Source organism: Hemicordylus capensis, chromosome 2, assembly GCF_027244095.1.
Source record: "Hemicordylus capensis ecotype Gifberg chromosome 2, rHemCap1.1.pri, whole genome shotgun sequence".
Lineage (NCBI taxonomy): Eukaryota > Metazoa > Chordata > Lepidosauria > Squamata > Cordylidae > Hemicordylus > Hemicordylus capensis.
The window spans coordinates 344,376,848-344,390,610 of NC_069658.1; the positions used below are offsets into that span (position 1 = coordinate 344,376,848).

A 13,763-nucleotide genomic window follows, 5' to 3' on the forward strand; every position below is an offset into this window, starting at 1 on the left:
TTGTATTTGCGTGTTGGCAACCTACTGTGAGATCTAAGGCACAGTGGAGATCTACTACGGAATCACAGCTGGCGCCTTGATGGGGGTGATCCATGGCAGTGTGAGCTGTAAGCATACTCCATCCTGTCATTGCACCTGGGGTAATCCTGTCATCACACCTTGGATACTCTGTCACAACAGTGATGGTACTGGATCTGTATGCATCATCACTCAAAATCTCTCTCCTCAGGCTCTTGCAAGGTCCAGGGCTGGTCTCTGTGCAGGTGCAAATCCTATGTGTGTGATGCACCGAGACCACAAAGAAGGTTCAGTTTTTAAATCTGGATTTACTCTGGATCCTGGGAAAGTATTTAATTCACTGTGAAGGGAAAGGGCAGCATAGAGGACAGTAAATGGAGCATTGGTATTCACTTACCGTGAAGGCTCCTTCTTGACGTTGGCGCCGAGGACATCTCTCAATGGGTTATCCTTTCCCACATGCTCCCAGGCAGGACTAATGAAATTCTGTTACTAGCCTTAAGAGCATGGGACAGATAATCCCGCCCAGTTCTTTTAGGCCAAAGGTGCAAGTAGCACAGAACAAATAATTCCAAAAATAGGTAACATATAGCCTATATAAACAGATCAGAAACGTATACACAGATCTCACACATATAATGGTTGAGTTCTTATAATTCTTGGTTCTCCATGGAGTAGTCCAGGACACCACCTGGGAGGGCCAAGATGTCCTCGGCTCCAGCATCAAGAAAGAGCCTTCACGGTAAGTGAATACCAATGTGCTGTTCTCTGATACCTGAAACCAAGGACATCTCTCATTGGGACATACCAAAGCCCTGGCCAGTAACTCTCCAGGAGAGAGTGTCCTCGCCTACTCTGGGGGAAGAACCTTTTGTAGCACTCTGAGACCAAATGCTGCCTGTGAAGAAGCATACACATCAATCTTGTAATGGTTTGTAAATGTCAATGGTGCCTTCCAAGTTGCATCTCTGCATCTCTCATGAACTGGAATTTTGGTCGAGAAAGTAGCAGATGTGGCTGCTGCCCTGGTTGAGTGAGCCAGAATGTGTTCTGGAGCTTGAAGATATTGAGATTCGTAGGTAAGGGAAATACAAGCACATACCCACCTGGCAAGAGTCTGTGATGATACTTGGCTTCCCACTGAAGTTGGTAAGAAACTAACAAAGAGAGATTCCGATTTCCTAAAGCCCTCTGTACGCTTCAAGTACATCTTTAGGCATTTTTTAACATCTAACTTATGCCATTCCCGCTCCCCTGGATGGACTGGCCTGGGACAAAAGGAGGGTAGTATATCTTGCGAATGGTGATATGTTGATGACACCTTCGGTCGAAAAAATGGGTTTGGGATAAGCCGTACAGAATCCGTTGAGAACACGCATAGATTATTGTGAGAAGATAGTGCGTTCAACTCCGAAATTCTTCTTGCAGATGTAATTGTTACTAAAAAGGCTGTCTTGTAAGATAACATCCTTAAATGGATGGTCCTGATTGGTTCAAAAGGTGCACTTTGAAGAGCTTTTAGAAACATGTGTAGATTCCACAATGGAAAGCGATTGACCACCATAGGCGATAGGAGAGTTGCACCCCTCAGGAAATTTTTGATATGTGGGTGATTTATCACCTTGGATTTGGAGAGGCCTTCTATGACACCTGCGAGAGAAGCAACCTGTCTTTTTAAATGTATTTGCTTTGAGGCCCTTATCTAATCAGTCTTGAAGAAATACTAGAAGATCTTTTACGGATGCCATGCCACGAGGTACCACATGTCTCGCCGACCATCTTAAAAATGCTCTCCACATGTGTTGATATATGCGTTTGGTGGAGTCTCTCGTGGAGGCTAGCATGGTATTCAAGACTGCCAGAATAACTGAATTTACTTAGTATTCCTCACTCAGTCTCCAGTTGGCTAGATGAAACCAGCCTGGATCTTGATGTTCAACTGGACCCTGATGGAGAACATCTGCTGATACTGGAAAGAGCCACAGTTCCTGTGTGGCTATGTGTTGGTGTTGCGCCCTACTCGCAGAGTCACGTTCCAGTACCCCAGTGGAAATGTAAGAAGACTCCAACACACAGGCAAGGGTATAAACTGAAGAATATATTGTAGAAAAGGCACTCACATGATATTGCAGCTCAGTAAGTCCATTACACATAAATATGTATATACATCAGGCACATGGATACAGCATTCACATAGTTCAGCCGGGTGGACCACAGTGTAGCAGCATCTGCCACTGTGGACACTTTGCTCTTCTCTGAGCCTCCTTCTTATACTGGCCTTGGCCAATCACTGCAGATCATTACTCAGCAGTTTGTGATCGGCCTCACATGTTGCTAGTCACTAATCACAGTAAATACAGTGACTTGCAGTTTTCACCTGAAGGCATGTTACTACAACACCTAACAGAGATATATCCTGACACTATGCGATACAGTTCTGGAAACCATGGTCTCCTGGGCCAGTAAAGGGCTATCAAGATGACATGAGCCCTGAGCAGTTGGATCCTGCAAAGGAAATGGGCCAGGAGAGGAATCGGTGGGAATGCATACAGCAGTTTCTGAGGGCATTCCACTGATAGTGAGTCTACACCCTCCACTTGTGGGCACGGGAATCTGGTGAAGAACCTGGGGAGTTGTGTGTTCAGTGCTGATGTGAAGAGGTCGAACTTTAAACGGCCGAACCATTGTGTGATCTTCAGGAAGATCCTCCTGTTGAGCGCCCATTCCCTGGGTAACAGTTATTTCCGACTCAACCAGTCCGCAATGGAGTTGAGGTCTCCCTGAACATGGTGAGCCAATATTGATGCTAGATGTACTTCCGCCCAGGACATTATCAGGGATGCTTCTGTCTGGAGCGTGTGTGACCTTGTCCCTCCTTGTCTGGTTATATGAGTCTTCGCAGTCGTGTTGTCTGTCCTGATTAACACGTGGCTGTTGAAGACGAGGTCCCAGAATGCTATCAGGGAAAGACGGATGGCTCGTGACTCCAGCCAGTTGATGCTGTGCATCCTCTCTTCCATTGACCAAGTGCCCTGGGCTGTTCTGTGTTGGCAGTGGGCTCCCCACCCTGTTTTGCTGGCGTCAGGTGTAATTATAACTCGAGTTGGTTTGAGGAACTCTTTCCCTCACTTGGTGTTGGCATCCGTCAGCCACCACTGAAGGGATGTTAAAAACTCTTGTGGCACGAAGATAGGAATGTTGATCTTGTTGGAGATGGGTACTCTGAACTTGAGAAGAAACCATTGTAATGGTCTCAAGTGAAACCTGGCCTATGGTACAGAGTCCAGGGTGGCCACCATTAACCCTATCAGACGCACAAGGTACAACAGTCTAGCTTGGCGAGCCTGCAGCACCTCTGTGACTTTCTCTTTTAAAGTTTTCCCCCACTCCTCTGGTAAGTAAAGTCTGTCTCTGAGGGTATCTATTAGTACACCAAGAGGATGAAGCCTGTGAGTTGGTAGAAGGTGGCTCTTTTCCTTGTTTACAAGGAAGCCATATTGTTCCAGTGTGTGAAGCGTCATGTGAAGATCCTTTGCCGCCACCAGTTCAGACAGAAAACACAGAAGCAGATCGTCTAAGTAACAGAAGATGCGTACTCCCTGCAGTCTTAAGTGTGCAATCAGAAGTGCCAGCACCTTGGTAAATACCCTTGGGACTGAGGACAGACCAAATGGAAGTGCCCTTTACTGGTAATGCACCCCGCAGTATTTGAAGCGAAGCAGATGACGACTTCTGGGGTGGATTGGGATGTGCAAGTAGGCTTCCTTTAAATCTATGGATGTTAACAGGTCCAGATGTTGCAATGCTTCCGTTATCATTCGAAGGGACTCCATGCGAAACTTTCACTCTGGAACCCACCGGTTTAGGAATTTGTAATCTAATACTGCTCTGAGAGACTTGTCCTTTTTTGGTACCGTAAAAATAATTGAATATATGCCCTGTCCTTGAGTAGGGACCAGTTCTATTGCGCCTATAACCATTAAGTGTTGAATGGCGTCTATAAGGCCCAAGTGTTTGATAAGGCAACATGATCTTGGAGTTGGTAAAAAATTGTTGGGACAAGCTGTTCGCTCTGTCCTGTAGCCTGTCTTTATTGTTGCCATTACCCACAGATCTGTTGTTGTTTCCTGCTATTTTTTAAAAAATGTTGACAGTCGCCCTCCCAAATCCTCTAATGGAGGGTCATTGTTGCTTTGGGGTTTGGGCTGGTTGGTAAAGGCCTGTCTACCCTGATTGAAGGGTCTGCCACCCCACTGCCTATTCCACTGAGGGCGCTGATATCTGGAATCTCTATCTCTCCCTCGAAAGGAAGAGGATCAAAGGGCTGGTATTGAAACTGAAAAGCTCTCCTAGGAGGGGGAAGCTCTTGTCTATGTGGCGCTGGTGGAAGGGGCATAGCCTTGCGCTTGTTCTTTGACTCTACCAATACCTCTTTAAGCGCTTCCTCCCCAAACAATTTTACTCCATCATAAAGAACTGCTGCCAGGTTTGATCGTGATGCAGCACAATGCTTTAGCCATAAATTATGGCGCCCCCACAACCGTAGCTGTAGAGGCCCTAGAAGAAAATCTTATGGCATCCAGGGTTGCATCTGAAACAAATGCTTGGGCCTTCTGGATCTTAATAAACTAATGTCTTAAGCCAAATACATCAGTTGGGGGGTCCTGGATGAGGTCATATAACCATACCACGGATGCACGAGATAAGATTGATGCGGCCACTGAGGCCCTAATCGATAGGGATGAGGCTTCAATAGCCCTCTTAAAGGAAGCCTCAATCTTTTTTTATCATTTTGATATTTTAAGGCTGATTCCCCATCCCTTGGTAACAAAGCTCCATTCAAAAGGGCGACCACGGGGGCATCTGCCAGAGGCACCCTGAACATGTCCATGGCCTCTTGCTGGACTGTATAATATTTGTTGGCAACTGCCACAGATTTATGATTGGACGTAGGAAGTAGCCATTCTTCTTTAACTGTATCAGCCAGCAATACTGGTAGAGGCAACAGTAAGTCTTTACCTTTAGGCTTAGGAAAAACCAGAGAACCCTTAGTAGGTGGGGGATCATCTGGATGGGGGTGGGTTTGAAGGTCTAACACATTAATGGCTCTAGACACTAGGGAGCCTAAGTCCTCCTGTGAAAATAAACGTTGAGTTAGCATGGATGCAGCATTATCCTTATCATCCGACCACTCTCCTCCTTCCTTGTCCAGAGGATCTATTGGAAGGTTACCCGGTATAGGTACTGCATTAGGATTTGAAGGAATTGGAGCACCAATGGAAGTAGGCACTATAATGGGAGTTGCACATGTACCAGAAGGAATTGGGGATACAGGGTGAACAGGGGCCTGTGGATCATTTGGAAGTAGAGGTAGCAACAGGTTAGGTGTAATATCAGGGGATTCCCCGCCCAGACCCCTCTGATGAATGGGCACCCCCACCTTAAATAAACCAATTGAACCTGATCCTTTGGGTGAGAATTAGCAAGTCCAACAATGTTGGTATGTTTTCTCTTGCATCTGGACTTTCTGGGTGGTTGAGAGCCAGATTCTTCAGAAAAGGAGAGAGACATTGAATGATCCCTGCCTCTTTTCTTGGGCTTTCCCCTGGTTTTTATAACCTGTTTTAAAGATACTGCTAAGGTTTCTTTTATCCAATTTTGCCAGGTAGCAGGCATATCCTGCTAGTGGTGCCATGGAGCCCCTGGTGGTGCAGTGGTAAAATTGCTGCCCTGTAACCAGAAGGTTACAAGTTCGATCCTGACCAGGGGCTCAAGGTTGACTCAGCCTTCCATCATTTTCCATCCGGTAAAATGAGTACCCAGAAATGTTGGGGGCAATATGCTAAATCATTGTAAACCGCTTAGAGAGCTCCGGCTATAGAGCGGTATATAAATGTGAGTGCTATTGCTAAGTGCTATTGCTATATCCGCAGGCAAATTAATAGGTTGCAATGTTTGGACAGCTGTAGGGGAAGCTAAGGCTAGTCCCTGACTAGCCATGACAAGGAGGAATCTCACCGGTCCTGAAGCAGTCTCTCTCAGCCCCAAGGAGGATTCTTGCCTCTGGGTCCTGGTCCAGCCCCCTGGCAGTTAGAAGAATCGTAGCTTTGAGAAGCAGCAGTTCCCTGCTTTCCCGCCAAAATCATCGAGCTGCCATTTGCAGAGCCGCCACTAGATGTCACCACAGCTGTAGCAACGTCAGTTTGCTCTGCTATGTCCATTTGCTCTGCTATGCCTGAGATAGGTGGGAGTGAGGCCAAAGTCTGGCCCATACTACTGGCTTGCAAAACTCCCCTTGCTTTTGCAGAACTCCTTGTTGCATGGGTTAGCAACGAAGGACCCGGTTCGGCGTCCTTAGCCGCAGGGGTCAATAATTCTGAGTCCCCCAGAGCAGCCACTGAAGACACGGTTTGAAATTGGAGCGGAGGCAGGGGTGAGCCCAGTGCTCTAGTAGCAAACGGGAAGTCAGCGGTCCTTCCCCCCATTGGCACAAGCACACGTCTAATATCCTGTCTTCGTTCCATCAGCCAATAGATGTACAAAAAAGGACACAGTTGGATAAGGCACACAGAGGGAACACAAATAGCAGCAGTGAAAATTACAGAATAGAATTTTTTTTAAAGTGGGGACAGATTCAAGTAAGTAATTAAGCAAAAATAAAGGCTATACAAAATAGGAATTAGTGCTGAAGTAAGAATCAAAGAGTTTAGAAGAGTAATACAAACTACTTCTGCCTGGGAGTGCTGCAGGACTAAAAGAACTGGGCCGGGTTATCCATCCCGGGCTCTTAAGGCTAGTAACAGAATTTCATTAGTCCTGCCTGGGAGCATGTGGGAAAGGATAACCCAATGAGAGATGTCCTCAGTTCCAGGCAGCAGAGAATGGGTAGATCATATCCTTCAGTTATGAATTATTCATATAATGAATCAAGTCTAGGACATGGGCAGCTTTGCATTGGAGGCTTTATTTTGGACTCAGTTATGGCCCAATTGAGCGAGACCTCCCTTGAGACAATAAATTAAAACTTGATGTCAGAGCAATTTTTAAAAGCCCCATTAGTTGAAGTGTGTTTAAACACAGAAATGAAAAACAATAGACTTCAAAGAGATTTGAAACAGATATTGAATTTATTGGTCAGCTATGAGTAGGAAAATACATTGGTAAAGAAAAAAAAGACAACCCTGTATATAAATATAATACTAGCTAGTTAAAATTTGACCAAGAAGAAAGTTCCACTGAAGAGAACAGTAAAAGCCCTTGTTTACCATCAGACCATATTCAATTTCCCATTTATCTTATTGAAGAGCTGCCTATAGACAAATGCAACATTCTTTGAGCTTAGTGCAGATGATGTGCTGGTTTTTTGTTTTTTGTTTTGTTACACATATGGTAAACAAGAGTTAGTCCAGTGCATTACACGTATACAGAAGTACTGTGAATAAAGACTAGGTATTCTAAATTTTAGACACTACTTAAACATACCAAGATACCTACATTTTAAAAAAGCTTACACAACCAAAAAGTATAGCAGGAATTAACATATACGAAAATACTGTGTCAGGCTGGATGGAAAAAAAGTAAAGAAAAAGACTCACTACATAAGCAGTAAATTTGATGACTTGCAACATTTGCAGTGTGATTAATTCAGCTGAAAATGGTAGTGCAATTATTTTGTCTGAGTTCTTTGTCCCATGATTGAACAAACTTGACATCTGAACCTACTACTCTACATTTAAGCCACAGCAGAATTCATATAGTCTGTTCAGAGGTTATACCACTTGATGCAAATTTGCATCCTGAATGAAAAGTTTACCGTTTAGTGTTTTAAACCCACAAATAAGGGACAAAATAATTACACACATTTCCTAGAGATTTATCTCTGCTACTATCTTAAAAATTGTTTCCCCACTTAAAATTCACTGTAATCAAATTTATGCATGTGTATTATCTATGCATGGGAATTAACAATCAGAAATATGGCAGGCTGTAGTTCTGAGGTTTTTCAATATGCAATCATCCCTAGACTCCTAATTGGATTCAACTAGGGAGAGGGGAAGGGGAGAGGGAATCCTCATGCCCAGCAATGATCAATGCTTTATTTTTATTTTTAATTTTTAAATGTCATGTGATTACATTAAGAAGAAACACTGAACATATATTATGGCAACATCCAAAGCCACCTTAAGTAAATACAGTGTTAAGAGTTATTGAAAATTAGCATTTTGTGAAGACAGGTTATTGCATTTGTTTATGAAATGTCTAGATTTGTTTTATGCAGGATACTTTAAAAAGTATTACTTCTCTGATATGAACTGCCTGACACATTTGGTGTAAGATATTCTGCAAAGATGCAGAGTATTTTTTCAGCTTCAACTCACTGCTGTAGGATCTGACAGAAGGCCCACTGAAGAACTCAGAAGGGGTTTTCTGAGAGCTCATACTTTTAAAAGAGTATGATCCCTAAAGTGGAAGAGTAATTTGTACTGCCCACAGATTGCAACATGTCCAGGCAAGAACGGTCCTTTCCTTGAACGGGCCTTAAACTTTGATGTGCTGCCACAGACTGAACAAATAAAAGGTGAAAACATGTGTGTAAAGCTTAAACCTTTAGGATTTACCAAGTGCACTCAAGCTCCAGCTTAAAGGAAAAAAATTACCCCTTCTAAGAAATATAAAATGAATAAGTGCTTCCCTTCCATAAAGCTTTCTGGACATACTATTAAATAATCCAGATCATCAGGAAACAAAATAGGTTGCTGAGTATGACAAGCTAAATTGGCTCAATTGCCACTGAAAATTGTCATGATGCACACTACCAACACATTGTTAAGGAAACATGAGTAAAACACCTTTTATTCACACTTTTACAAAATAACCCCAAAACCCAAAAAACAAGAACAGAATAAGCAACACTACTCATTGAATCTACTACATCAATTATTACCAGCATTCCGATGTACTGATTATAAACTGGACATGTTTGGTGTTTGCACAACTAAAAAACAACAAAAGAAAAATCAGGTCCCAGACAAGGATTCAAGATCTAGATTTTTCCTACTGATATTTTAAAACACTCATTTGCTAAACATGAACTTTTTGAAAATTTATTGTTCTCTTTAAAAGAAAATGGTTAAGCACCTGTAAGTGCTGATAGATTCCTCTTTATAAAATTTCACTCATTATTACTAAAGACCATTTTATTTTTAAAAATTCATTATATTCAGAATTTCTCAACACAAAGAGTGAGCTTTTGCTTCTCTGCCTGCAGTTGAAACAAAAGCAGTTTGACCAAGTTCTCTTCCTAAATATGAAACAGATTTATTATGAAGGCAGGTTTGTTAAGGATTAGCTAGAATCTTCCTTTTAGGACAGATGTATGGGGCTTTTGTACTTGGCTTTCAAACACTGATGGCACTGTGAGGGCATGTAACAACTTTAGTTTTGCTTGACACTTTAGAATAGGACTTGGTCACTTTAAATGAATGATCTGAAGTGTTGTCTAGGGAACCTGTACTGAAAATGCATCTAGTTACACTGCTTCATAAAACAGAAGACGGTATACTTTATCTTCAAGGAATGATGACTGAGGAATGACTGGGGAATATGCTTAAACTGAAAGAATTCACATGATAGTATTTAGTGGCAGGGGAGGGGATTAAACATAAACAGCATGGTGCAATGACACTGAAGGAAGCAGTGCATGGGTATCAGAAGCTTAGAATTTGTGTACCCACAATCTGAACATGTTCAAAAAGTGATATTCAATGCTACACAAAGGGGAAAAAATAGATGCCACAGCTTATACAAAAGTATCTTCATAAAATTTTCACAAAATGTTAACATTATTTAAAAAATAAAAGAGGATGCACAGGTTCTCTCTGCATGCACAGGCAGTGCTAATTGAGAACAAAATTAAGCAGGCACAGTGGAGATAGGAAAAGGGTGACTTATAAACTAAAAAGCTGTACACAATGTTCTGCAGTTTCACTTCCGAGAGAAATATGTTTAAATGTACATTCTGATAACACTATCAACCCACAAAAGCCTAATCAGCCACTGCTTAGCTTATCTATTCTGAGAACAAGCTTATGCTTTTAAGTAAAAATAAAAATAAATGCAAGTATGTTAACTAACTTGAAGAAATTTGCTATGATGTTACTAATTGAGAATTAAAAGCAGTGTTCTCAATTTTTAAAAATGAAGTAGTACATAAGGGCTAAAAACCCTAACAGTGCAAATCATTAGCAGAGAAAGCCTGGTGCAACTTCTTTTAAAAGCTGGCCTTTATAACACATGAAACAGATAAAAATTTAGCCTTAGTTTACAATACAATCATTTTCCAAATCTGATTTTTTTAAAGTACAAAATCTCATAAATCAGGTTTTCTGTTGTTCATATACAATCAATAAAGGCTAAATTCAAATTCTATACTTTACAAACAAGTCTGAAAAGAAGGGAGTGAAGTATGGAAGAATGGTCTTTTGATGTGTTACTACTGGCCTCAAAAAAGTAGTGCTACAGATATCTGTGCAAAGAGAATTTATTATAGTAATTCTCTATTTTCAAGGCATGAAATATTACATTGGATAGAACAAACAGATTATTTGTAACAAATCTAAGAAAGGTGCCAGTGCACCAATCCCTGTCTAACAGTATATAAAGCATGTTGGGCTCAGAATTGTGTCTGATAGCACCTGGCTTTTACTATTTCTTTATCAAATAATTAGATTTAAAATTAAGATCATTAAGAAAGATCCCTGTTGGCCATACCTCACTCCTCTATATTCAGATTTTACAATTATACAATTTAGATTGAGGTTGCCCTCTAAAATGTACTTGACTACCTCCTGCTAGGCAGATGGATTCCATTTACCGGGGGCAGGAAAGGCAGCATCAGCTCCAGTTGTGCAAAAAGTGAGAAGTGGTCAGAAGGGATGAGTGGGTGTGGGCAGCCACTTATATTGTTCTCTATTAGCCAATGATGATCCAAAGGTCCCAGGATGCCAAGAATGTTCAGCTGAGGTTTAGAGTAAAAGATGTAGTCAATAATACCCTAAAGGAGATAAAAATTGTATGTGTCATTATACATCCAAGAATTGTTTCAAAAACAATCATTAACCTCTCATTTCCCCAGATTACTTTCCAATAGGTACATCTCTTTCACACATAAATTGTAGTCATTGCTTTTAAAAACTGCTGCTTTTTACACACCGGAGAGCTGCTTTAATTATAAACCTGCTTTCCAAAGAGCTTCTAAATAAAACCCACTTATTCGACAAAGACTCAATCCTATTCCAGCCTTAAGTCATTACCCCCTAACCATTCCTTCTGCTCCATTCCTAAACAGTTCCGAAGACTTCTGGGCAGAGACTGCACACTATCTATGCTAAACAAACCTTTAAAAGAAATAATAAACCAGGAATTTGTTTCAGTTGACACTGACTCTTACCTTGAAATCAAATGTGTAATTTGTATAAGGCATTAGGCCATTCTCATAGGCACTCTTCAACTTGAAACCATGAGTAATCCTTCCGTTGGTGGTTCCATTTTTCCCATTACAACTGAAGTTAGTGAGGCTTTCATTGTATCTCAGTTCCTTAAAATCTTTATGGTTTGTTTCCACTCCACCAGTGCTCAAATATTCAACCACACCTAAGGGAATGGGAGTGGGGATAATACCACAGTGAGCAAGTTGTCCATCTTTAGTAATACTGCCATCCATCATAGCACCACAAGTAGCCTAGAAAGGTTGCACAGCTATATTCTGTTTAAACATAGCGCGCGCGTGCACACACACACACACCGCCCACATACACTCCCCACTTACTAGGAATTATTTACATGCAAGCAGACCTGAATAAGGGCAGAGCAGCAGACTAGATATTTGTGAACCTAGGACCAGTACTTTATATTTACATAGCACTTTAAGCACTTCCCATACATCATATTAGTATTGTAATCCTTACAACAACCTGTTCAAAGTTAGGTCAGAATTATTATTCCCATCATTGCAGAAGATGGGCTTAACTGAGAAAACAATGGTTTGCTGATGTGAAGTTGAACTGGGGACTTCCCGGTTAACAATTCTGTTTCTTAGCTGTTATAAGGTTAAGGCATTTAATTCATTCTATTTGCCTAGTATTATGACAGATCAAGCAGAAATGTATCATTGCTTGGTTTTTATTACTATCAACTTATATCAATGATGCTCTTATATCTTCATTCTTCAAGCATGCCTCAGCAAATAAAACGTGCATAATTTCAGCATACAAAAAATTCAGTATGCTGAAGGACTAAAACTGCAGTTCTAATCGTAAAAGGAATATGGCTGAGCTTACCAGAATCTGGCAAAGAATTCAGATCTGCACACAGAACAAGTGGAATGGTTGCATGTTCTCCTGAAGCACCAGGCTTGAGATTACGAGAGGCCTTGTCAATGATGTTTTTTACCTCAGAAAGAAACATCATGGTCTGAACTAGCTTCACATCAGAATAGTCCGGGTCCCAGTGCATGTGTGCATTTGCTACAAGGACTAATTGTTTGTCCATTCCTGTATGTGGCTTGCCAGCTAAAATGGAAAATAAAAGTTGTTAACAGAAATGAGACAGAAGTTGGTAGCAGAAATGAAATTTCACTGCATGAGTTCTATCACTGAGAAGTGCTTTAAAATATTCCTAAAGACAGTAGCAATTCCTCTGAACTTCAGATATGCAGTAAAAAAACCTCAGCCATTTTGTGATTAAGAATGAAAAAAGGCTCTTTGCTCCCTCTGCTGGCTTAATTACTAAATGATGACAAACAGCTACAGTGATCAATTCAAAGAAATTTTGTGTATATAAAAGGTTTGTTACTATCCACACTGGCTGACCTGATGGGAAGTGGTATGTCAATACAGTCAGAGATGCCTTGAGGCAGGGAGCCTTCCGAGTTGTTGCCCCATAGACTTGAAGGCCAGAGCAATGTGCAGGGAGGGAATCAATTTTTTGCTTCTCTCTCCTCCCCACAAAAGTGCTTTTCACTGCCAGAAATATGTCCATGAGGATTGCATGCCAATACTAATTTTTTTTTCATACACCGTTGTATGTTAAATGCAGTATTCTTCAGTCACAGTACTTCCTTGACTTAAAGACAAGCAAAACTACAGAATTCTGCAATCTGGAATACTGAAGGGTTGTAAGGAGTATGCACGGAGTTACTCCTTGGTAGGGATGTGCACAAACCTGTACAGAGGTCTGAATGACCGGCAGTTTGGCCGGTTCGAAGGCGGGGGGATACCTCTTACCCCTCCCGCCGCATTTCCTCTGCTGGTGCTGCACTTTAAAGGAGTCCAGCCGGGCGGCAGCGTACCTCCCTGCCACCCCGTTGGACCGGAAGTACCCAATGTGCACGTGATGTGCTTGCACACGCGCATTCGGTACTTCCAATCCAACGAGGCAACGAGACGGCAGGGAGGTACGCTGCCACCCCGCTGGACTCTTTTAAAGTGCAGCGCCAGTGGGGGAAACATGGCGGGAGTAGTAAGAGCACCCTCCCCCTTAAAGGTATCCCCCCTGCCTTCGAGACGTCCCCCCCCCAGTACTGTGAACATCCCTACTCCATGGCTGCATGGATGGAAGGAGAGCTCCACTAACAAAAGGGGTCCTTCTGTGAGCATGATGATAACTGTATTTTCATTGACAGAAAGAGCTTGAGGCCATAGAGTACCTCCACACATACACTGTAGGATACAAACCACGCATGTAAA

At 42.0% G+C, this 13,763-nt stretch overlaps 1 protein-coding gene across 8 annotated transcripts in view; it reads right to left on the bottom strand.

The window, feature by feature from the left end:
* Positions 1-7,122: 7,122 nt before the first annotated feature.
* The window catches only part of CNOT6 (CCR4-NOT transcription complex subunit 6), a 58,866-nt gene continuing 52,225 nt past the window's right edge, over positions 7,123-13,763 (bottom strand). For all 8 annotated transcript variants that reach the window (XM_053292730.1, XM_053292732.1, XM_053292727.1 and 5 more), the window contains 3 exons: positions 12,357-12,587; positions 11,468-11,670; positions 7,123-11,071 (listed from right to left, as the gene is read on the bottom strand). In XM_053292730.1, the coding sequence (XP_053148705.1) occupies positions 10,859-11,071; positions 11,468-11,670; positions 12,357-12,587 (647 nt within the window). In that variant the 3' untranslated portion in view covers positions 7,123-10,858. The remainder of the gene's footprint in view (positions 11,072-11,467; positions 11,671-12,356; positions 12,588-13,763) is intronic.